Genomic DNA, 26,654 nt, shown 5'->3' on the forward strand with positions numbered 1-26,654 from the left:
CAACCTTAGCCAGGCTTCCTCAAATATCTCACTCTGTTCGAGATATTTTGATAGCTTCCCATAAATCTTCCACTCGGAAGATTTATCTTAGTAAGTGGAAACGTTTCACCTATTGGGCTCAAGGAAGGGACATAGATCCTTTCACTGCTTCCATCCATATAGTCCTTGACTTTCTAGCTGAACTCTTCCATGCAGGTTCATCTCCTTCTGCTCTTAAAGTTCAATTGGCAGCTATATCTAACTTTCATGTGGGGGCCTCAGATTCTGCCATCATGTCTCACAAGCTTTGCAAAGCTTTCTTGAAGGGAGTTTTTCTTCTTAGACCTCCTATAAGAAATCCTCCTCCCTCTTGGGACCTTAATTTAGTTCTCACATCTTTAATTCTTCCCCCTTTTGAACCTGCAGCCTCCTGTTCAATGAAATTGCTATCCTGGAAGACTCTCTTTCTGGTAGCCATTACTTCAGCTAGAAGGGTCTCAGAGCTTCATGCACTCAGCAGTCGACCACCTTATCTTTTGTTTCATAAAGATAGGGTATCCTTACGGACCAATCCATCCTTTTTACCTAAAGTAGCCTCTGCGACAAATCTGAATCAAAACATTGACCTCCCTGTGTTTTTTCCTAATTTTTCTAACAGGTCTGAACAAAAATTGCATTGGCTAGATGTTCATCGTCAGTTAAGGTATTATTTGGATAGGACCAAACAGATCAGAAAAACTGACCAGTTGTTTGTCTCTTATGCAGAAGGCAGAAAGGGACTTTCAGTTTCGAAGGTATCACTCTCCAGATGGCTAACATCTCTGATTTCCTTTGTTTATGAAATTAGACACCAAAAGCTGCCTAACAAACCTAAGGTTCACTCCACCAGAGCTTTGGCTACTTCTATAGCCTTCCAAGACAGGCTGCCTATTGACACCATTTGTGCAGCGGCTACTTGGGCTACTCCTCACACTTTCATTTCTCATTATAAGTTGGATTTAGCTTCTAGACATAGAGCTAACTTTGGTTCCACTGTTCTCAAGAGTCTGTTCCGATAGGTCACCCGGGACAAGGTGCTAGGGACGCGGTCCCATCCAGCAAGAATGAAGGCGAGATAGACAACTTAACATATAGAAGTTATGTTCTTACCATAACGTTCCATGTTAGTTGTCTTCTTCTCGCCTTCTTTCTTAAGGCCCCACCCTCCTTCCCCCTAGCCTGGACAGACCTAGAGGAGTTTGATTGTGACCTCTCTTTCTACCACCTCTATTGTATATAGGTATATGCTATTCTGTGCATATATTCCTTCATCAGGTTTTCAGGTCACCTTTTTCCTGTCCTTTTATAGAGGTGGGTTTTCCCGTTTCCAGTGGTTCTGGAGTTATTATTGGCTGGGCCTAGCTTACAAACGAGATCTGAGGTAATACCGCCTAGCATTGTGGGATATAAGGGGAGCCTCGAGCCGGTGGAACCAACTCTCGAGCTTTTAGAGTGGCCGAGTCGGAGCCGAGGTCGGCTCCGAACCCATCCAGCAAGAAAGAAGGCGAGAAGAAGACAACTAACATGGAACGTTATGGTAAGAACATAACTTCTATTTTCCATCTACTCATCAATATTTCTCTTGAAGAGGGCCAATGAGGCACTCCGCTTGACATGTATGGGAAGTCTATTCCATAGCATGGGCAGTCTCTGGGTTATAAACCTGTCCCTCCAGCTTGTTCTGTTGATTGTAGTAATGAGGTTGAGGTGTCTGGAGCGTGTAGTGTGGAGAGATTGGGATTTCTGTAGATGTAGCATTTCTAACAGAGCTGGGTCAGACATGGCTTTGTAAGTCAAGCAGAGATTTCCTCTAAGTAGGCGATAAGAGACGGAGAATAGTTGGAGGTTTTTGAGTCTGTCCATATAGGACAAGTGTTTAAGGCGTAGAATCCTCTTTGTGAGGTACTTTTGCGGTCTCTCCAGTTGTTGCAGGTGTCTAGTGAGCTACATGCCAAATGGGGCATTGTATTCGATGATTGGCCTAATGAGGGAAGAGTAGAGGGAGACAATGACCTCTTTCTTCCTGGATGCAAAACCCTTAGTATTGAGATGTGCCACATAGAAGGACTTTCTGACCACAGTGGCAATGTGATGGTCAAAAGAGAGGTTGCTGTCAGCCTGTGTTCCCAGATCTCTTATGATGCCTTCTGTGTTCAGTGGACTACCATCAGTGTGGTAATTCATTGGAACCGGGTTTTTTCCAAAGGGGATGATGACACATTTTTTGGCAATGAGCTTAAGGCCTTGATTCTGACACCAGTCCTTGGTCTCAGTGAGGCCTTTCTGTAGGATGTCAGCATCACTTGGGGAGTTAATTATGGCTCCCAACTTGCAATCATCTGCAAACTTTGTCAGCCAGAGTCCATTCGTGTTGGCCTGGACTTCAGAGAAGTAGATACAAACCAGGAGAGGATCCAGGACCGAACTCTGTGGGACTCCACTCGTGACTGGTCATCAGTCTGATTTGGAGTCAGCTGCTTTCACACTGTGGGTTCTATCTGTGAGCCAGTTTGCAACCCACCTGGTGATGTAGGGGTTGATGCCTATCTTAGTGAGTTTTTCTGTGATTCCTGAGTGGGGAATGGTATCAAAGGCCTTGCCTTCATCCACAGCTCTGGTGACTGACTCAAAGAAGTCAACCAGGTTGAACAGGAATGATCTACCCTTCACAAAACCAAACTGTGTGGGATTCAGAGTTTGGAGATTCCCTATATCCTTGTTTATTAGGTCCATGATGATTCATTCCATATCTTTGCGTATCACACTTGTCAAGCTAATGGGGCGATAGTTCCCAGGGTCTGTAGTCACTCCTCCTTTGTGGAGAGGGATGACTGTAGCAGTGCACCATTTGGTAGGGACAAAGCCTGAGGTGAGGCTGTGATTGAACAGGGCACACAGGTGTGGTGCCAGTTCACTCTGTAGTTCATGTAGAGCACAGCCAGGGATATTGTCAGGTCCCATCGAAGATGTATTCTTGGCCTTAGACAGTGCTATTTTAACCTGTGCAGCAGTAATACTGAGTGCCTGGCAATCTACTGGTATTGTGATTGGTCCTTTGGGGGGGGAGGGTAAAGTTGGCACTGAATCTGTTGACCAGTATATTGGCAATATCTGTTGGCTCGGTATAGGAGGTGCCATTGTACAACAGCTCCAAGCAAATCTGAGTATTGCCTTGGAGTTTCTTTACATAATTATAGAAGGCCTTGTGGTTGTCTTTACTATCTGCTGCAGTTCTGTTTTCATAGTTAGCTTTAGAGGATTTGATGAGGGATCTCAACTTTTTGTTGAGGCTGTTAAAGGAGTTTTTCCAGTCTTGGGACTTCACCTTATTTTGCATCAGATTCCTCCTCCTGTTGTAGAGTTTGTTTATGACAGGGGACCACCAGATTGGCTTCCTTTTTTTGAGGAGAGCATCTTGTTTCTATTGGGTATAGCGAGATCCATGCATTTGTGTACGTGTTCTTACAGGGCATTAGTGTATGATTTGGCAGTCATGCAGCTGTTCTCCAATTGCATGGGTGCCATGAAATTAGCCACCTCTGTTTTTAGGAGCCCAGAGTTAGCTTTCGAGAAGTTTTTCATGGTGGTTACCTTTGCGGGGGGGGGGGGGGGGTGGTAGGGATGTGGATTTCCAAGGTGATTAGTAGTTTGTGGTCAGATCTAACCAGGGAGGAGTTGAGTATTGGTATAGAGCAACAGTTGCCCATGTTAGTAATGACCAGGTCATGGATATTGCTACCTCTAGTGGGGGGTAAAAACAAGCTGGTCCAGGGCATTGGAATTAATGAATTCCAGGAAACGTTGGGCAAGTGTATTGGTACATGAGTAGTTTTAACAGTTGATGGAGGGGTAGTTGAAGTCACCTGGTATGAGACTGTTAGGTTGGACCCTAATATTCTCCAGGGTGCTTAGGAACATGGAGTGTGAGTCTTGGGTCATGGTTGGGGACCTATAGCAGACTACGACCTGAATCACTGTCTTACCCAGTGTTAGCTGCACCTGAAGTGTCTCTGATGCATTATGTTGGACTAACAGTCTGGAGGTGTGCGCATCCTTTATGAATATGGAAACACCACTGCCTTTGGAGCTTCGATCCATGTTCTGGGGCCGAAAGGTGTGGAATGAGTTATAGCCTGGTAGTGCAGGGGTGCTTTCTGCTGCCTTGAACCATGTCTCTGTTACAGCACAAATGTCGATGTTCCCCATTTTAAGGAGTGCTTTGAGCAAGTGCATTTTGAGATGTAGACTTCTAGCATTGAGCAGCATGACCCTCAGATTGCATTTGTTTGTAGCTGTTACGGTGGTGATTTGGTCTTTGGAACACTGCCTAAAAAAAGGCACTATAGGGGTGGCAATAGCATTGCCCAGTATCCGGAAGCCCAGGGGTGACAGATGCAGGCCATCAACGTCTGTCATTCATGTCAACCCAGGCAGACAGATACTAGATCCCCTTAGAATGACACCAGAAACTTATCCACTGGTCTCCTAGTTCAATCTGAGGTGTGTCATATTGCCTAACTGTTGCTGAGTTGAAGTCCTTTCTTCCTTCCTTTTTCTTCTTTTATGCAGTCTAACTGGGATTTTATTGTCAGTAATAATGAATTATTACACACACTTGTGCTATAGACAGTGATGCAAGGCTGAATGGAGGGCAAACTTTATCTGAGGTAATTCTAGCTAAACAGAAAGACTGTGGGTAAGGGGAGGAGCTCGAGTTATGGAGGCAAGTCTTTAGAAGTGGCCAAAGTTGGATCTGTGACCCTTCAGATGAAGAAGAAGGAAACAGGTAACATAGAGGTATCATTATACTGAGTACATAACTTTTGTTTTTATTTACTCCTGAAGGGCAAAAAGGGCTCAAAGATGCCAAAGCAGGCATTTCTAATTGGATCACCAGCTGCACCTTCTTTTGTCATCAGGTAGCTGAGCAACTCTTTAGAAAATGCTGTAGTCAAATGCTTCCATCGTTTACTTCAAGAATGTCTCAGTTGCAGACATCTTAGCCAGTAGTTGTTGCCTTGATAACAACTGCCTTTGATACCTTAGTGTACTTCAGGATTTAGCCTTCTGTACTTTGACCCCTGGGTTTTCCTCTTACTCATTCCATTCTTGTGTGTTTACTGGTATTGAGTCACCCCACTCATAGGTCCCATTGAGGAGGGCACCCTCATCATTTAAATGACTACCTGTTTTTTTAACATAAGGCAACCCTCCTTGATTGCTTTGAGATATCCTTCCATGACCCCTCCATCCATCCTTATCTGTCAGAGTTCCTAGTAATTTCACCAGGTGAATGTGTGTAGGTGTCATATCTTTATTGTTATTTCTTGATTTGCCAGAAGTGTGCTTGTTGGTATTTTGGTGAGCTGGTAAGCTAAGGGTCTAGATGCCATTATACTGTTGCCATGTGATGCATTGGTGTGGACTAGCACTGAGTACTTGTGACCAGAATTCAGAAGCTTCAGAGAAAAATGCCAAATTTCGAATGGTGAAAAGGATGAACTAATTTGTAAGACCTCTCAATATAAGATGATGCTCTCATAAAGCAGCTGGTACAGTAAGAACTCTTGTTATTTTATCAATGATCATGTTTTAGAAATAATTACTGCAAATTTAATGCCACTTTGTTTTTGCTTCTAAGGTAATACTCAAAAGGAAAAAAATATATACAAGCTTATACTTTTTATCTTTTTTTTCATCCCAGAGATACACGGCGAATGTTAGAGAGAGTAGTCTATCAGCCCGAATATCCTGAAACTGTTACTTCAGTTGCACGTTGGTACTTGCTTCGACACTTGCACTTCAAAAATGATTATGAACTTCTTGATGTAAGTCCAAGTCTAAAATACTGTAGACTTTCACTTTCTAAGAGTTGACTGTCTTTTGTAAATTATCCAACGTGACTAAAATGAATGTTCTTTGTTTCCCTTTCTCAAGTAGCATTGTGTTAGTTGCGGCAGCTGTAATTATCTTTCTGTTCTTCTTTTGGCTGATCCAGTGAGGCCACTGTGTGGAGCCTTTGTTCCATTAAATGCTGACTAATTTTCAGTGTTAAGACAGTGTATGTAGATGGTGGGGGAATATTTAGTGCCAGAAAAATGTGTACAGTTTTGAGGAATGCTAGTGGTCAAAAATGATGAATTTGGTCTCTTATTTTGTGCTTCAGTTCTGCAAAAGTAGTGAACTGTCAGTAGACTGATTATTCCATGTTGAACTATATTGTAGCTCATTTCAGACTGATACAGAATGTGATTTGTAAAGCACTGCCCTGCAAAGTCTGATAATTACAGAAGCAATGGTCCTAGTGTAAACCAGTTGCCAGCCATATCAGCTTGTTCACGCTTTCACTTGCAGTGGTCAGTCTAAGATAAACTACACAGCTCAGAAACAACCTTATAATGCAGCACATATTGTATTTTAAATGCAGGAATTAGCAGATATTTTACTTTTACAATATATAAAAATTAGAATTTTAGAATATTGATTATTGCCTTGTAAAATAAAAGTCCATCTTGTTTCTTATTTTTATAACTCTGCTGAGACTTAAAACTGGTGAAGATGGAATGTATTGGGCAGCAAGTTGACTTTTAACTGTTTTATACAAGCAATTGAGTCATTCAAGCTCAGATAATCCTTTTAAAGTGTTTCCCCTCCTCTCACTTTATTGAATTAGTTAATCGTATTTCTCACCCCTCACATTTTGAATTGCATGCTGATTAGAAAAAAAAAACATTGGTATGGTTCTTAGACAAAGATTAACTGATCAACTACATTTTTTTTCTGTATACATTGTTGTATGATAGAATACTGAATTTGTTATGAAGCTTGCATTTAAAGTCCTTCCTTTGCAAAGCACTATTTTTTGCTGATGTGCCTACCTATGCAGGCATTTTTATAGCACATTACTTAAAGCATGAGAGGAGGTCAGTACTTGAACAAGATCCAGTTCATCTTCACCTAAATATTTAGTCATTCAGCATGTTAGTGTCCTTACCCAGGAGGGTGCTAGTTAGAAACTATTTACCTTTGAGTACATACGTACAAGTTACTCATAGCAGTTATGAAGATAGTTTGTAGGTATTGCCTGGTAGGCAACAAGGCCAGGAGTTATTTAGAAAATGAGCTCTCCAGGGGTCTTGCAGTGAACACTCTGTTGTTTATAGAGCTTAAATAGCATCAGCTGGACCTGCTGATCAGTTTGCATTTGAAACATTTGTTCTCTGACCAAGTACAAAAATGTTTAGCGTATTTTGTAATTTCAGTAAGCCAGCAAAGTTATGTTAATGCTTATTTTTAATTTCTCTAAGTCTTCTGGGTTCCTAATACCATGACAGGAATGGAGCCCTTTCCTAAGTCAAAGTATGATAAAAGTTCATGAAATTAGTATTGCTTCAATCTTTGATGTTAGCCAGAAGTGCTCTTCTCAGCATCAGCAATGTGCCCTATAATGACTCCTTCTGCAGTTCGTACGGAGTTGCATGTATCTGTAACATATCCAAGTATGATTGTAAATTCTTTTTTTATAAGACCCATTGCTCCTACTACTGGAACTGTCTGCGTATATTGCCCTCGGTTCTGCCTGCAAATCCTGGTATTTTATGACTTTGTGTATCTCAGTACATCAGACACCGTAGTCACTGGGTGTAGCAATTTCAGTGAGCAATCGCACTTTCGTCGTCTTTTCATGGACTAGGACTACTATATTGGGTTTTCTCGCATCTGTTTTTTGAATGGTTGGTAATGGGTGTTCCCATGTGATATAAACTTCATCATTTTCTATAATGCTTTGTGGCTCATGTTTCCAGTGTTTTTCCACTACTTCAGTATTATAATGTTTGCACAGCCCCTAATGCAACACTCTTGTCACATTGTTACGCCTTTCAGTATACAGTCCTTCTGCCATTAGTATATCACAACCAGCAACAACTTGTGCAACTGTTTCCAATTCTGTTTTACAAGACCTACATTAGTCTGTTTCTTCCACATTTTCAATTGACTTTGTAAACCAATGTGTACATAGTATACTATGTTGGGCTGCCAACATTGGCCTTTTGATTTAAAGTCACCTCTCCCTTAACCATTGCTGCATTCAGTCCTGATCAACATGAGGTTGTTCAGAGAGTTTTCTATACTTGCAACTACATTTATGCATTTTCCACATTTTTTGCCTTCTCATCTGATCTTTCACCTTATATTCTTTCTTTTGTTTTTTAGCACATTTGGTTGCTGCCGGATTTTTATCTACTTCTGATTTGATTTCCAGTCCTGCTTGATGCTGATATGCTTCTGCTGAACTAAGCAGGGAAGTCATCTTAGACTTATTTTCCTCATGTTTCAAAAACTTTCACTACATTGCATCTTATGAGGTCAGCAAGTATTTATGCAGTCCCACCATTGCAGATCTATACATGTAATCAATTTCGAGGAGGCCCATACCTCCTTCAGAACGGGAAATATACAGTCTTAGTATGCACTGATTTTTATAAATCATTCGATAAGCATGAAGTATCCTTCTTGTTTTCCTGACTAATCTATCCAACACCTTTTAGGGCCAGTCATTCACTCCAAAACTGTAAGTTAGGACAGGAAGAGCAAACTGGTTTATAGCTTGGACTATGTTCCTAGATATAAACGCTGTTTTCAGTATTAATTTTAGTCTTCTAAAATATTCCTTACTAAGTTTCATTTGCATGTGTTCATGTTTTGTTGTTGATCCTTCATCAGTTCCCAAATATCTATACACTCCCTCTTGCTCAAGTTCTTTTATATCACACTGCTGTTCCAAATTGATGTTTTCTTGGTACTGCAACTTTCTTGCTTTAAATGTTGCTTTTGCACATTTATTAAGACCAGATGACATTCTTGTATCATCTGAAAAAGTTTTGACCACTTGTAATTGTGCTTTCACTTCCTCATCTGATGAACTATACAATTTTACATCTACAAAAAGAAGATGAGAAGGTGTTACACTTTGTTGTTTTCTGGGAGCCAAATTGTAGCCATGGCCTAATCTGTTAAGTAGACAGCTTAATGGGTTAAGGGCAAGAAAAAAAGAGCAGAGGAGACAGAGAGTCACCCTGGAATATTCCCCTTTGAATTTGTATCCCTGGAATCATAATAATTTGTCATTTATCATGGAGTAACTGCAAAGTGGTTTGCCACTGTTTCATGGTCACTGTAATGTTAATTGATCAGTGTAGGGTGTATCTTATACATTTTTAAGCACACTTTTATCCATGAATGTGGGCTACTGTCAAATGCTTTTTTGTAGTCTATCCATCCCATACTTAGATTCTTCTTTTTTAGTTCTCCATTATGACTTTAATAGCAAATGATCCTTTGTTCAATATGACTTTTTTTATTACCCTTTTGTTCTATTGCCATAATTGAGTTTTCTTCTATATGACTATAAACTCTGTCGGCATCAATTTCAGTGTATAGTTTATACATCATCGGAAGGAAGTTATTGGTCTGTTGTTTTTAGGTTAGCTTACAGGTTCACTGTTAAGTAGGAGTATTGTTTTTCCTGTTGTTAACCAGGCTGGTATCTGTTCAGGGTGTGCATATAAATAGTTCATACTCATGGCTAAATCTTCATGTAAGGATGTTAGTACTTTCAGCCAGATGTTAGGTGCTGCATCTGGGCATGGGATTTTCCATTTGGGAGCTTTTCTTAACTTTATTTCATTCTCTCTGGCCGTTACTTCATCCCATTTCATATCTTGTACATGTGAACATATTCTTTTTTTTACTTCTATCCATTTAGCATCTTATGTTTCACAGGATTTTCATAGATATTTCTTCAAAATGTATCTATTTCTCCCCCTTTTTTTGGTGATGTTTCATTTCCTTTTACCTTGTTACCACTTCTCTATAAAACTTTTTTGAGTCATCAATAAATTGCTTGTACTTTTCTTTTATATTTATCTGCATATCTTCTAAGTTTTTTCTGCCTGTGCTGATATTTTTAGTTATTCTGTCTGGTTCGATTCTCAGCTAGAGTATCTTCTGCGTGGAGACATGCGTGAATGGGCGTACCTTCGTTGAAGGTTGTGCGTCAGGCCTGGCAAGCCAGTACATAAAACTCAACTGCCAATCATTAGCGGACCGGAGATGTTCTTCATCCCACATTGCTGCAGTCCTAACACTTGGGTAGTCCGCTGTCCCAGTCGGCCCGAATACCAAAGTATATGGCTGACGTCGGTCAAGGCGCATTAGTCTGACGTCAGGACGTCAGGGTACAAATGCGCATGACCGACGTCATATCCTCAGTCTTTTTTGCCGCATGGTCCGATGCAGAAGCAGTTTTGCGAGTGCAGGTTGGCGTTCTGAAATTTTCTGAAGTCGGAGTTTCAGACCAAATCAAAGTTGGCTAAGTACCCCGTTGGGGAATATTTTGGTTTTTTTCTTGCCTCAGTATTTAACCGGATGTCAGAAAAAGTGAATAACTGTATTTCTTGTGGGAAGCAGATACCTCATAGGGATTACCATACCTTGTGTATACCTTGCTTAGGGCCTGAGCACGACGTTGTTGCATGTCGCTCTTGTGCTAGATTTAACAAACGCACTATAAAGAGAAGATTAGACTGTGCCAGGTTAGTTTTTGGGAAGCGTTGTAATTATAAAATGCCGTCGGATGCTCCGACGCCCGCTTCATCCAAAAAGCGCAAGGACAAAGCAGCAAAGCCTAGGTTGGAAGAACCGTCAGTCCCGGACGTCGGTTCTTTAGAAGGCTCGGTGGAGCCGGAGGTTCTGCCAGAGGTTTCTTTGGAGTCTCAGGGAGAGACTTTACTGTTACAAGATGTGTCCTCTCAGGAGGTAGGCCAGGCTGAAGGGGCTTCTCAGGTGGCTGTTCTCCCCTCCCTTCCTAAGGTGGTTAGGCCCTCCCCTTCTGTTTCCAAGGCTTCTTTGAGAGGCAGGCCAGGTTTAACTTCAGTGGGTGTCTCTCCTAGTTCTTCAGGATCTTTGCCTAAGAAACATATGCTTAAAATGGCAGAAGATTTGATTACTATGATTAGAGGTTCTATGCCCCCTCCTGATAAGAGGCCTAGGGTGGAACCTGAGTTTGAGAGTTTTGAGCAGTGTTCGGAGGTTTCTGAGTCTTCGGCTGAAGACTTGCAGGAGTATCCTCCTTATTCTGATTCTGATGTAGATGATTCTACTCCTTCGGCTTCTCCTCCTGAGGATTTTTCTTTTTCAGAGACTCTTCATTCCATGAGGGAGCATTTTAAATGGGAAGGTCAAGATTTCTCTGATTCCAGGAACAGGCTTAGGGAATTTTTCTTTTTACCCCAGCATAGGCCTTTAGCTATACCTCCTGTTCTGGATGTGGTGGAAGATGTTTTTGCAGAGGCTTCCCTGAACCCTGATTCTTTGCCTCCTGCCCCAGTTAAACCAGATAGGTATTATAGGGTGCCTGAAGTTCATAAGTATCTTTTTAAGAGTCCTAGGGCAGACCCAGAAACTGTTTCTCAGGGGCCTAAAGGTGTTAAGGCTTCTGTTGTTAAAAATCCTGTTCCTCCTGATAAAGAGGCAAGGGCTTTGGATAGATGGGGAAAGAAGGTGTATACTTCTTCCACTTTAGCCATGAGGGCTTTGAATTGCCAGTTCCACATGTTAAAATATCAAAATTATCTCCTTTCGCAATTGAAGTCTAAGGTGGATGCGCTGGCGGAAGGTATTGAGTGTAAAGAGTTGCAGGATTTAGTTCATGTGTCTGAACAGGTGGGTAAGCATTCCTTGCAATGTGGTTTTGATGCCGTGCAGGCCTCTTCGAGGGTGGCTGCCACTGGTTCTGTTCTTCGCAGGCACGCCTGGCTGAAGGATCAGAATTTAGCTGAGCATGTTAAGACAAGGATTTTGGATGCTCCGTTACAGTCTGATGTGTTGTTTGGTTCGCCTGTGGAAGCAGTTTTAAAGAAAATGGAGGACAAGGCTAAGTCTATGCAGACTGTTAAAGATTTTTTGCAGGTTCAGCCTCCGAAGTTTAGTAGAAATTGGCCTACTAAGGGATGGACATATCCTTCTTATGATTCACAGTCTAGGGGTAGGTCTAGACGTGGTAGGGGCAGAGCTCAAGGTTCTTTTAGGCCTAGAACAGGAGTTCACCTGCTCAGTCTTCTGGTGAGGGCAGGGGTCAGTCCTTTCGTAAACAGACCCAATGACCTGCCTTTTCAGCTGCCAGTGCTTTCTCGTCTGGCAGCACCTTTGGGAGGAAGGCTGGCACTTTTCAAAGAAAATTGGAGTTTAATTACCCAGGACAGATGGGTATTGGATATCATTCACCACGGTTACAGGTTTTATTTCCATACCTTGCCTCCTTTCAAAGGCATGCCAGACATTCCTCCTCTACAAAGAAAAGAGGCTCACAAGCAAATTTCTCTGTTACTCCAAATAGGGGCCATTCAGCGGTTCCTGTGCCAGAAAGGGGCCTAGGATTTTATTCTCGCCTGTTCCTAGTACCAAAGAAGGGGAACACGTGGAGACCAATTTTGGATTTATCTATCCTCAACACTTATCTGGACATTCCCAAGTTCAAAATGTTGACGTTACAACAGCTTTTACCTCTGCTGGGCAAAGATCACTGGATGGTAACTTTAGATCTCAAGGAGGCTTACCTTCATGTGCCTATCAGACTAAGTTGCAGGAAGTATCTGCGTTTTCGAGCTGGGAATTCCCATTATCAGTTCTCTGCATTGCCCTTTGGTTTATCTACTGCGCCCAGAGTATTCACAAAGGTTCTGGCTCCAGTGATAGCTTACTTCAGGCTAAAAGGAATACAAATCTATCCTTACTTGGACGACTGCCTGATTCTGGCTCAAGAAAAGGAAGACCTTTTACAGCATTTGGAATATGTGATAGCAGTGCTAAGATGCCTGGGGTATTCTGTGAACGAAATAAAGTCCAGTCTAGTACCCTCTCAAGACATGTGCTTTCTGGGTGTGAGACTGAATACAGCAACCCAGATGGCCTTTTAACCCCGGACAAACAAAATAATCTTTCCCTTTACTTCCATCAACTATCTCTTCAGTCCGGGCTGACTGCAAGGACAGTCCTTCAAGCCTTAGGGTTCATGGCATCTTGTATTCTGGTGCTTCCCAATGCCAAACTGCATATGAGGAAGCTGCAATGGTATCTCAAAAATGTATGGACACAGCACTGCCAGGATTTGGACACTGTCATTCAAATAATACCTTGCATTCAAAAGGAATTTTTGTTGTGGGCTCAGGAATGTCACCTAAACAAGGGACTCTCTGTGACCCTGCCAGAGGCGATTCAGATTCTAACGACAGATGCCTCAGACATAGCTTGGGGAGCTCATCTGAATGGAAAGTGGATACAAGACAAGTGGCCTGCCAGACTACAGCATCTACATATCAACATGAAGGAGATGTTAGCAGTCCAGTTTGCATTAATGGCTTTCAAGGAGTTACTTCTTCCAGGGCAGGTGTTGATTCTAACAGACAACACAACTGTCATGTGGTACATCAACAAACAAGGGGGAACACATTCTTATCCTCTATGCAGGCAAGCAATGATTTTGTGGGAGACTGCGCTCAGCTTGCAACTAACTCTTCAGGCAAGGTTTCTGCCGGGAGCACAGAACTCCTTAGCAGATGTGTTAAGCAGGCAAATCATGGATCCCCACGAGTGGAAACTGGATCTTCATGTATTTCAGAAATTGACAGTGTCATGGGGAACTCCAGACATAGATCTGTTCGCTTCTCCACTAAACCACCAGCTGCCAAGGTTTTGCACGAAAAGGTTTCATCACACAGCTTGGAAAGTGGATGCTCTTTCTTTCAGTTGGAAAAATCTTCATGTGTATGCCTTTCCACCTCTGCCTCTTCTCCCAAAGGTACTCCTAAAGGTCAGACAAGACAAGCCAAGGATGATTTTAATAGCTCCAGATTGGCCTCGGCAACACTGGTACCCATTACTGAGGAATCTGGTAAGGAAGCCTCCATGGCCTTTACCTTTGATTCCACACCTATTGTCTCAGAGGGACGGTCATCTACTCAATGTCAAGCTTCACTCTCTTCATCTCACAGCCTGGCATATTCTGTTTTGAAACACAGCAGGTCTCAACTTCCTCAACAAGTTTTGAATGTGATTATGGAAGCCAGACGACCTAGTACAAGGAAAGTGTACGCAGAAAAATGGAAGAGATTTTTATTTTGGAGTGCAGCAAAGGATTTGGAGATTTCTGAGCCTAATTTGAGTGTGGCTCTTCAATATCTTACTGAGTTATTGGACAAAGGTTTGTCTTTCTCTTCCATTAAGATTCATGCTGCAGCAATTTCAGCTCACTATGATTGTGACCCACCATTGTTTTCTCATCCTTTGTTCAAGCAATTTCTTAGAGGGGCAAAGAATATAAGACCCCCAGTGAGCTCCTACTCCTGCTTGGGATCTCAATTTTGTGTTGGAGAAACTTACTCTACAACCTTTTGAGCCTCCGGCTACTGCTGAATTGAAATACTTGTCATGGAAGACTGCTTTTTTGTTGGCCATTACTTCTGCAAGAAGGGTTTCTGAATTGCAGGCCCTTATGGCGGTTGAGCCTTTTGTGATTTTCCATAAGGATAGGGTATCATTACGTACTAATCCTTCCTTTATGCCTAAGGTGGTTTCTAGTGTGGCTTTCAACCAAACTATTCATTTGCCTACTTTTTATGCAGATCCCCAAAATAAGGGGAAAAGATTTTGCACACTTTAGATGTACACAGGCAGTTGCGTTATTATTTAAGCAGGACTAAGGATTTTAGGCAGTCTCAGCAATTGTTTGTTTCTTTTGCTTTGAGTTCTCAGGGCAAGCCTGTGTCAAAACAAACTATTTCTAAGTGGATTGGGTTTTGCATTGCATTTTGTTATTCCCATCATGGCAAGGAGATTCCAGCTGGGATTATGCCTCATTCCACTAGGGCTACTGCCACTTCAACAGCATTTCTAAGGGGGGGTGGCAACTAAGGATATTTTGGAGGCAGCTACTTGGAGTTCAGTGCATACTTTTTCTAAGCACTACCACCTTCCTCTCTACTCTAAATCTAGGGCTGGTTTTGCCACGGCTGTTTTGCAGGGCATGTTGACAGCTCCTGCTTCCTTATGATTTGCCAGCCTCCCTTACCTCTGCTTTGGGATTCTACCCAAGTGTTAGGACTGCAGCAATGTGGGATGAAGAACATAGTACAGTTTTGTACCTACCATAAATGTAGATGTTCGAAGATCCACATTGCTGCAGTCCAATTTACCCTCCCTCCTTCCCTTCTGTGTTTAGGGGTGGTTGTGTGGGTGGTGTTGTACCTTTGTAAATTTGTATATATTGTACATATATTTGGTACAGGAGTGTTTGGTGTTTTTTGGTTTTGGCCTTATCTTTTTAGGGTCTTCTGACATCTGGGGCAAGAAAAGACTGAGGATATGACGTCGGTCATGCGCATTTGTACCCTGACGTCCTGACGTCAGACTAATGCGCCTTGACCGACGTCAGCCATATACTTTGGTATTCGGGCCGACTGGGACAGCGGACTACCCAAGTGTTAGGACTGCAGCAATGTGGATCTTCGAACATCTACAATTATGGTAGGTACAAAACTGTACTTTCCGCTGTGGTGACCCCTAACCGGGAAAAGCCGAAAGACACAAAGAAATTTGCAATAATGCACGATAGATCCTGATCTGTTCTGATACTGTGCGTTGCTTTTTTCATGTCTGTCTTTGAGTATTTTTGTTAATCTCTTCCCCCTTCTATACTCTTCTAACAGTGACACTTCTTGTCTTTATTGCCTTATAATTTTCTCTATTCGATACTTCCATGATGGCATTTGATTTCTCCCCTTCCTTTCCCTTACTAACCCTTGTTTTTGTGGTAAGATTTTATCTGTTATTAATATTGTTACACATTAATATATTTTATTTGCTTTTGCTATATCACATGAATCTTTATGGACAGTCCTAATTACTGTGTTCATTTGTTTTATGAAACTTCTAACCTTTTGGGTGTTGTTGACTTTTGTAGTCTATTTCTTTCATTGATTGTAATGCTTTTTTAATTTCTCCAAATCATTTGGGTTTCTAATACTATAACAGAAGTGGATCCCATTCCCAAGTCAAAGTATGATTAAAGTTCATGAAATTAGTATTGTTTCAATCTTTTATGTCAGCCAGAAGTGCTCTTCGCAGCACCCGCAATGTGCCCAGTAATGACCCCTTCTGCAGTTTGTATGCAGTTACATGTATTGGTAATGTATCTAAATACGGCTGTAGATTCTTTTTTATAAGACCAATTGCTCCTACTACTACTGGAACTGTCTGGGTATCTTTCTTCCACATTGCCCTCATTTCTGCCTGCAAATACTGATATTTTATGACTTTGTGTCTTCCTGTGCACAAGACACCGTAGTCACTGGGTGTAGCAATTTCACTGATCAGTGCTAATTTTGTATTTCTTTTCATGGACCATTATATCCGGTTTTCTTGCATCTATCCTTTGAACTGTTGGTAGTGCGTGATCCCATGTGATGTAGACCTCATAATTTTCTATGATGCTGTGTGGCTCATGTTTCTCGTGTTTTTCAGCTACTTCAGTATTATAATGTTTGCTCAATCCCAGTGCAACAGTTTTGTCACATTATTATGCCTTTCAGTATACAGTTCTTCTGCCATTAGTTTGTCATAACCAGCAACAAGATGTGCAACTGTTTCCAATTCTGTTTTACAAAACCTACATTCATCTGTTTCTCCCACATGTTCAATGGACTTTGTAAACAAATGTGTACATAGTCCACTGTCTTGGGCCGCCAGTATTAACTTTTCGTCTTTTGGTTTGAATTCACCTCTGCTTAACCATTCCTGCATTCGATCCTGATCAACAAAATATTGTTCCAAGAGTTTTCTATCCGTGCAAGCATATTTATGCATTTTCCACATTTCTTGCCTTCTTGTTTGATCCTTTACCTTATATTCGTTCTTTTATTTTTTTGGCACATTCAGTTGCTGCCTGATTTTTATTTACTTCTGGTTTGATTTCCATTCCTGCTTGACGCTGATATGCTTCTGCTAGACTAAGAAGGGAACTCATCTTAGATTTATTCTCCTCATGTTTCAAAACTTTCACTATCTTTTGGGTATGCAGTCCCACGATTGCAGATCTATACATGTAAACAATTTCAAGGAAACCCATACCTCCTTCAGAACGGGGCTTAAATAATCTTAGTATGCAATGATTTTTTTGTAAATCATTTGATGAGCACAAAGCATCCCTCTTGGTTTCCTGTCTGATCTATCCAACACCTTTTAGGACCAGTCAATCAATCCAAAACTGTAAGTTAAGACTGGAAGAGCAAATTGGTTTATAGCTTGAACTTTGTTCCTAGATGTCAACACTGTTTTCAGGATTAATTTAAGTCTTCTAAAATCTTCCTTACTGAGTTTTATTTACATTTGTTCATGTATTGTTAATCCTTCATCAGTTTTCATATACTTCATACACTCCCTCTTGCTCAAGTTCTTTTATATCACATTCTTGCCCCAAACTATTTTCTAGGTGCTGCAGCTTTCCTGCTTTAAAGTTTGCTTTTGCACACTTATCAAGACCAAATAACATTCTTATTTCATCTGAAAAAGTTTAGACTACTTGCGGTTGTGCTTTCAGTTCTTCATCTGATGAGCTGTACAGTTTTAAATCATCGGCAAAGAAAGGTGAGAAGTCTTGACACTTTGTTGTTTTCTTGGAGCCAAATTATAGCCTTGGCCTAAGCTGTTAAGCAGACAGCTTTATGGGTTAAGGGCAAGATAAAAGAGCAGCGGTGCCAGAGAGTCACCCTGGAATATCCCCCTTTGGATTTTTATCCCTGGAATAATAATTTGTCCTTTATTATGACTTAACCGCAAAGTGTTTTGCCAGAGTTTTATGGCTGCTTTGATGTAGTTTATCTGTGTAGGGTGTATCTTAAACATTTTTAAGCAATCTTTTATCCATGAATGTGGGATTAATGTCAGATGCTTTTTTTTGTAATCTATCAATGCTATATTTGGATTCTTCCCTTTTACAGTTCTCTGCTATGACTTTATTTAACAACAAATGATCCTTTGTTCCATATGACTTTCTTTTATTACCCTTTTGTTCTTGCCATAATTGAGTTTTCTTCTAAATGAATTCCAGTGTATAATTTATAGTCCAGGGGTGTCCAACCTTTTGGCTTGCTGGGGCCGCATTGAGTGAACAGAAATGGTCCTGGGGCCGCATATAAAATATATCATATAGTTAACTCTTTTGTTGCTCCGGAAGACCACAGTCGATCTCCTGGCTGTACTGTAGGTGCATTTGAACAATGAATAAATGTAATAAATGCCTAATATTTCCCTTAAAATTCTAATTCTCATTTTAATTCTCTAATCTTACAGTTAACTCTAACATCTTAGTTAATATATATATATATATATATATATATATATATATATATATATATATATATATATATATATTTTTTACAAATAAACAGATATTCACTACAGCACTAGCATTTCTCACTGGGAAAACCATTCCAGCAGTCCAACTACGTAAAATGTCAACATCAGCAGTCCTACAGTACTATAATCTACAAAAATAAGCCAACAAATTTGCAGTAAAGTAAAGAATTCACATTACTGACTTAATAAAACAATTCTGAATAAGCTACAAGAGAGTTTCACCCAAACAAATAACTGGTGCCATAAACATGGCCTCAAGTTAAATGCCAAAAATCATCATCCCCTTTGAAGAGAGTGATGTCCCCACAAATTATCACATTAATAACAATGTTGTAAGCATGCAATAAGTTGTATGGTACTTGGGCTCCCAGGTTGATAGAAACCTGACTTTTGACCACCACGTTGTCTCCGTTGTAAGGAAAGATTTTTACATGACCCAATTCAAGGGTATCTCATCCAGGGACAAAGAGGTCATAACATCCCTGTATTCTTCCTTTACAAGAGCCATTATTGAGTGCAATGCCCCTTTTGACATACGCCTCAGCAAAACACTCTGCCAAAAGAAAGATTACAACCATTTCTGCCAAAAAAGGTCAAAGGACTAAGTTCACTTAGTTATCTAAACAGACAAAAAAGCTTCTTGCTTTCCTTTGTCTCTCACTGGCCCCTATAAATTTCACCATTGGCTTGCTTTCCAGGCTAAGAAAGATCCTGTCTTAAGAGACTTCCTCTACCTCAGAAATACTGGTTATACTTAAAATGCCCACTACAAAGACCACAGCCTTCACTGCAACATAAACAAGCCCCTTTGTATGGACAGGTTCTTGACACAAAAACCTTCAATGTCTGTAAAAAGCTCCTCTCATTATCAAACAATGTAGTTCAGCAACATGATGGCTGGAAGGATAGCCATGAATGTAGTCCTTGGGTAAGTAGCATAGCCTTCATCAAACCAGATGGAAAATCCACATACTAACCTTTCCCAGCTGGATGGCTGAGATCTAATATCGGTTACTCAAGTCTAGTTGCCCAAGAAGAGGGGCATGTTTAACTAAGAATTCCATTTGCAAAATTATATTCAGTATACATATTAAATCTCTCTCTCTCTTTTACACACACACACACACACACACACACACACACACACACACAAAAAAAAAAAAGCCCCTACTTGTAAAATAGGTAACCTCAGTAATCACATGACACCCACTCACTGAATGAAATTGTTTGGAAGTCAAAATATCTGAAAAAAAAATCATAATAGAGATGGATTCATCCATGTAATTTCTCACCACCAAAAGGACCATCAATAAATCAACAAACAACTGCTCGGCAAAAAGTAAATCAATAAGAAAACCATAAACTATAATGCTGCATACTGGTGTAAACATATAACTTGTGTCAATCCCCAGGTTAATCCATACCAAAAGATTGTTTCAGAGCTTCAGCTATGTATAAACAGCTTTCTCCTAAAAACTTAACTCATTGATATTTGCCTTGCTGTAATTATAACTGTAAAAAAAAAATGTTTTTAAGTTTATTCTGTACCGCAATGATTCTTACTGTTACGAGATGTAATCTTTGCCATATTGCATGAGTACTACATCCATAATTTGCTGTCTCTCTCTCTCATGTATTATATTGTTTTGTGTTATTTTTAGAGCTTTTCTCCCCGGGCCTCTGCTGAAAATGGACCTGTGCCCAGTCGGACTTTCCCGGTAAACAAATGTAAAATAAAATAAAATAAATAAAAATAAACTTCCCTCCAATCTAAAGTCATTTGACATGTAGACATTTTAATTTGTGCAGAAGTTACTCACAGACTGACAGTTTACTGAGCTGTAATGCTGACCTTCGCTTTAGAAAAAAACAAATTCTCAGACTTTGTCAATAGTTCAAAGTGTAGAGAGGATTATTTATTTATTTTTGGAAAACATTTTTAAAACTGTTAAATTGATTACACACCCAGAAACAGAAAAGTTATTGTGATTATGTAAACCACAGACTGCTGCAAGAAATCAAAGTCACATTAGCACTCTATGCTTATGTCCGAACAGATGAATCATATCTGTCAATTCCAAAAAAAGTAAAGTAGCTTAATAAGAAGGTTATTTGCAAGGTTGCATAGCAGTTTATATTGTAAATAAGCAGAGATATTAAAAAGGCTCTGTTTTTCATAATTATGTCGAAAAGTCTTCCAAGGTAAATACAACTTCTGATTTAGTATGGAACCATACCTCTTAACCTTAGAGCAAGAAATCTGGACAAAGCGAAAAAAATAAAAGTGGGACACAGGCCCAAAAATAGTTATGCATCACAGACACCATTGAAACAACTGTAGCTGCAAACATTATACATCACTTATAATCTTTCTATCCCAATATTGTCAGTTAAACATTATATGGCTCATTCAGTCCTGCCTTCTTTTGCATCAAAGAAAACTATGCTTTGAAATGACAAATGCATTAAAAATAATACATAAAACACATTGCATCAACATCCTGCAACTTCCTACCTGCAAGCAACCACAGAGCTTTCACTGAAACTAGGGCTGCTTGTTCCCCCAGAATGACAGCTCTCCCTAATTAAGTCTAATGGTATACAATCTACCAGTATCTGGACTACCTGAAATAAATTAAATTATGGCCTGTAAATTGAAAGTGCACTATGTTTAATTAAACTATATTTCTAAGCCCACTTACTATATTTTTTCAGTAACATCCCAATATCCATTTCCAGGTCACTTTACAAGACATTGGCAGTGGTAGACTTGGCATCCTTCAGAACCCCACAGGCCCACACTAATACATTGTCCATTAAATGTAAATATCCATCCATTGTAAATGGCAAGAAGCTATGTCTTAAAAAATCTCCTTCTGGCATGCGTCCCCAAGTATTAGGTTTTGAAACAAAGAAACATATTCTCCACAGTTCGTAAGTCTCTGTCTTTAATAATCATCTACTGTTGCAGCACTCCCAACACATAAGCACACACATACACACTAAAATCCCCAACATTTAAAAAATGACATTGTGCCCACTTGATTTGCCAGTATTGATGATCCGACAAAGCTAAGCTTACTGTTGTCCAATCTACCACTGCTTAGAACCCACCAATGAAAAAACTGTACTACGTGCTTTTTTGTTTGTCTGAAAAAACAATACAACTTTATATGCTACAGTCCCACATAGTCAGTCCACTACTGACCCATTAACCCTAGGCTGCTGTCTCATTCTTACTCCCTGGAACTGCATTACCTTGGATGACTACTTTATTTTCCTAAGCAAAAGACACAAATTGGAAGATAAGGCAAAAATCCAGACATTCTTTGAAAATCCATATAGTTAAGAGGTATGAGTTCATGTTCAATACAACACTCTCCCTGTCAGGAAAGCCGCAATTTAATGAAAATGTACTCTTAATGTATGATATATTTGTGAGCTAACTTGTTTGTGTTCAGTAGGTAGAATGATCATTGTTAGCCTCTTTGTGCATGCGTCTCTCTCTCTCTCTCTCTCTCATGCACACATATACACACACACACACATACACACACACACACACACACACACACACACACACACACACACACACACACACACACACACACACACACTCTTCTTCTACTTTCACGCACACAATTCTGCTTTCATGCATGCACTCACTCACTCCTTACTTACCTATTAACACAGTTAATTGCTGTGCCTTTCAAAGGGAACAGCGGGCAAATCCATACATGAGTCCCTCTTCAGCGAGAACACACACACACACACACACACACACACACACACACACACACACACACCCACACACACACACTGATTGTTCAGTGCAAAATAATGGCATAAACACACTGACCCTTTTTTGGCTCAAAAACAAAACTAGAAGGTGCTTTGGCGCATGTGTACACCGACATTATCGTTACAGGTTATGGGAGCAAAAAACACAAAACAAAAAAAAGTGTTTTGGGGCATGCATACATTGATGTTGCAGTTAGAGGTTGAGGGCCGCATGGAAGAGCTCTGAGGGCCGCATGCGGCCCGTGGGCCGCAGGTTGGACACGTCTAATTTATACGTTGTTGGAAGGCAAGTTATTGGTCTATAATTTTTAGGGTAGCTTGCAGTTTCACCCTTAAGTAGGAGCATTGCTTTTCCTTTTGTTAGCCAGGCTGGTGTCTCTTCCAGTTGCGCATATAAGTAGTTCTTGCTCATGGCTAAATCTTTGTGCAAAGATGTTAACAAGGTACTGCATTTGGACTTGGGGTTTTCCAGTTAGAGGCTTTTCTTAACTTCATTTCAATTTCTCTGGCCGTTATTTCATCCCATTTCATATCCTGTACATTTGAACTTCTTATTCTTTCTTTTACTTCTTCTATCCACTTAGCATCTTTGTTATGCTCTACAGGATCTTCATAAATACTTCTCCAAAATGCATCTATTTCTTCTTTTTTTGGTGGTCTTTCAATTCCTTTTGCCTTGTTTTCCAATTCTCTATAAAACTTTTTTTGGTCATCAATAAATTGGTTATTTTGTACTTTTCCTTTATATTTATCTGTGTATCTTCTAAGTTGTTCTGCCTGTGCTGATATTTTTAGTTTATTTGTGATAGTGCACGATAAATCCTGATCTGTTATAGTACTGTGCATTGCTTTTATCAAGTCTATCTTTCGGAGTATTCTTGTTGATCTGTTCTCTCTTCTGTACTCTTCTAACAGTGACACTTCTTGACTTAATTGCTTTATAGTTTTCTCTGTTCGATACTTCCATGATGGCATTCGATTTCTCCCCATCTTTTCCGTTACTACCTTGTGTTTTTATGGTAGGACTTTATCTGCTGTTAACTTGGCTGCACAGTAATGTATCCTATTTACTGCTGTTATATTGCATGAATCTCTATGGACAATCCTAATTACTGTGTTTATTTGTTTTATCAAACTTCTAACTTTTTGGGTTTTATTGACCTTCTGCAGTCTATTTCTTTCATTGTCCTTAATATGTCCATCGATCTCTATTAAATCAAGTAATTCTTCTCATTTTCTTTTAGACTGAGGGCACATTCGATGTGCGCTATTTCCTGCAGGCATTGTATAGAAAGTTCCAAAACTTCTTCCTGTGCCACATTCTCTTCATTTGCACCCAGTGTCATATGCTGCTCTTTCATATGGGAACTCAGTGGCCTATCACTCCACAGCATTGACTATGTTAGATTTGCCACAGTTTCCTGTTCTTTTTTTTTTTTGCTGTGTAGCTCAGCTGAACCTTTGTATTGGTTTCCTATGGGAGGCTCCAAAGTATCTTCGTATGTAAACTGATTAGATGCTTCTTGCTCCACTGGTTTATCCTTAATTTGCGTGTCCATTGCTCTATCCTGTTGTGTTGTTATCGGAGTTAAATTTTCTACACTAAATCCTTCACTTTGCATGTAATCCATAATCTCAGTTTCTATTTCTTTAATGCCTCCATTACTGATCCTGTTTTCTACTTTTCCTCTTTGTTTTCTTATTCTTTGTATTGTAAAATTTTCCATATCTGGATGTCTTTGCCTGTGATTCTCATCTGGAAAGCATGTACCTACAAGTAGCCCTAATTATTTAGGATTGCAGAAATATCTCTGATATCCATCTCATAGTCAACATTCCCACATTTAATTAAGGCTGATTTGAGAGTTTATAGATCGCACTGGAGACTTCTCCAAACTTCTGAAAAATCCCAGTCTCTGTCTCAATCTCCCCTACACACACCCACACCCACACACACCACAAGGAGATAAATACTGAAGAGCAGACAGGCATTTGCAAAGAGGAGGAAATGACTTTCATTGTCTGGTGCCCCTTTGGATATTACCAGCATCTGTGAGACCTTCATTAACAGCCACCCTGAAGGAAGACATGACAGAAAGGTCTTTAAACCACTTCGTAAGGGATTCACCACAGTTCTGATCATCTAAAATTTGAAATAGAAAACCCCATCTTACTGTGTCAGGTGCATTTGTTATACAAAAAAAAAAACAGATTTGCTTTAGAAGGAAGTTGATCATTTTCTTTGAGAAGGTCAGTAGATCCCACTAATTGTCAGTGATAGCCCTACCTTTTCCAAATCCATTTTGGACCTTCTGAATTAAAGAGGACTGCTTACTTAAATGGACTTAAAGACAGAGATAGAGAAAAAAAAGACACTTAAGCCTGGGTCCAGCAGGAGAAGTGTTTTAGGCCTCTGTCTTGTTTCACGCCAGCCATGCTGCCCCCAAGGACATATATAACTGTGGGGTACTGTGAAGGTTCTGATCAAGTAGGGCTGCCTTAGACGTATCATTCACATAATCACTTTGGCTTCCTCACAAAATTCCTGTGTAATTTCTTGGGATTCTCAGTTTGATCTTAACTGGTAAAAGACCCAGAATTCAGGAAGGATTCTTTATTTCAGTAAGAATCCCTTAAGTAAGGGATGCTTATTTCACATTGGGCATTAAAACGATAAACTGTTTGTCATTTGTACTAGTATGTATATAAGCTAATGAAAGTCAGTCTGCCTTGAATGAGCCCTGACAAAACAGAAGCTTACTTCTGTACAATGGATAGACAGAAACTGAGCCACATACCTACCTCCTTTTTATCGGCATGTGACTTTGCCAAGAATATGGATCAGATCATTTGCTTTTAGAATGATGTGTTGCTGGATTGTAGATACTGACTTTTCTTGCAGATACCGCAAGCTGAACTAGTCCCTGCCTCCTTTCACTACTAGCATACTTTGATTAAGTCCAAAGAGAGGGGAATTAATAAAATCCATTACTTAGACAAAGATCAAGTATGTTTTTGTGTAGGGCATATTGTCTAGTCATCTGTTTTCCAAAGAGTGTATGTTAGTATGTTAATGTCTGAACTGCAGCTTGTGAATACTTTAATCTATTGACAATGTTCTTTTTCAGGTTGTTATAGCTGTCCAGTTATTTTCACTGTGTATGTATAGGTCCACACCGTATAAAATGAAGCTGAATTTTTACTTAATTTATGTCATTTTTCTGTATTAGGTTTGTAATAACTTTAGTTAACTCTAGTTACATTATGTCAGTGTGGAGCGTTTCTCCCCAGTACTCCAATGAAAGTCTGATACTATCCCAGTCAAGCTTTCCCTGCCATCAGATGTCAAATAAATAACTAAATGCTCAGCAAAAGGAAAAATATTTCATCATCTCTTGTAAGGGGTCCTCTCTACAGAATATTAGCTGGCTCTCTTTCCTAAAAACCCTCTTTCAGCAATTTTTTCCAAGATTTCTAACTTGCATGATCTTGCCTTTGTGCTGTGGGGTGTCACTGCTTCATGTTAGGAGGGCATGTCAGGCCCATATCTACCATTTTTTTCTTTCTACTTGCACATTTCTAATCTTGATCTTAATGTGCATCAGGAGAAAATTTCCATATTTGTTGCTGAAAAAAAAGCTCCCTAGACATTGGTATTCTGAGTGTACCTGTTGTAATCGGTTCTATGGTTAGGACCTACACTGAAGCTGCGTGGTCTTACCTGGGTAGTAGCAGTACATGCAACATTAATTGAAGTATAAGAAATGCCACTGGGTTACTCAAGTGAAGGAGAGGGAGAAGTCAAAGGCTTTCTTAAATGGTAGCAGAGGTGGCTGTGATGGTGGGAAGCTAGTTCAGATAATGATAGGATGGTCTTGCGCATGGTTTCTTGCAAGATTAATTGAGGGAGGAGAGAATCTGGAGGCCCAGTGGTGGCCAAAGTATACCATATCACATAAATGTTCCATTTTTGGTAGTCTCTAGCCCTCAGAGTTTGTGAGCTTCCCTCATTCATTGAGAGGTTAAATTTGTTCTGTCTTTGGTTGTTGACTGTGAGGTTTGTTAGTGATTCCACTGTCTAATTTTAGGGGGGGGGGGCTGAGCCCCTTTGGCCTTGTGTCTTGCCTGATGTGCTTATGACCATGCCTAGCTAATCATATTTAGTGGGTTGGGCCACATGCTATTTCATCATACACTGCCGTAATACATTTCAGATGTGTATCCTAGGGAAAAAGATTGCTGTTCCCGTGACAAAAAATTAAACCTTAAACTAAAGTTGGGGGCTTCGCCGCCACACTCCCCCTACTTAAATATACCAACTCAGAGATCGCATCACAGTGGAAGAAATAGCAAAGCCCTGAAAA

The 26,654-nt window shown here is 40.1% G+C and overlaps 1 protein-coding gene across 1 annotated transcript in view; it reads left to right on the forward strand.

The window, feature by feature from the left end:
• The window catches only part of TTC37 (tetratricopeptide repeat domain 37), a 2,356,248-nt gene that overhangs the window by 2,293,657 nt on the left and 35,937 nt on the right, over positions 1 to 26,654 (forward strand). The window contains exon 40 of the mRNA XM_044064132.1: positions 5,723 to 5,846. Coding sequence (XP_043920067.1) covers positions 5,723 to 5,846 — 124 coding nt within the window. The remainder of the gene's footprint in view (positions 1 to 5,722; positions 5,847 to 26,654) is intronic.

This window comes from Protopterus annectens, chromosome 2.part2 (assembly GCF_019279795.1).
Source record: "Protopterus annectens isolate FY-2018-M chromosome 2.part2, PAN1.0, whole genome shotgun sequence".
NCBI lineage: Eukaryota > Metazoa > Chordata > Ceratodontiformes > Protopteridae > Protopterus > Protopterus annectens.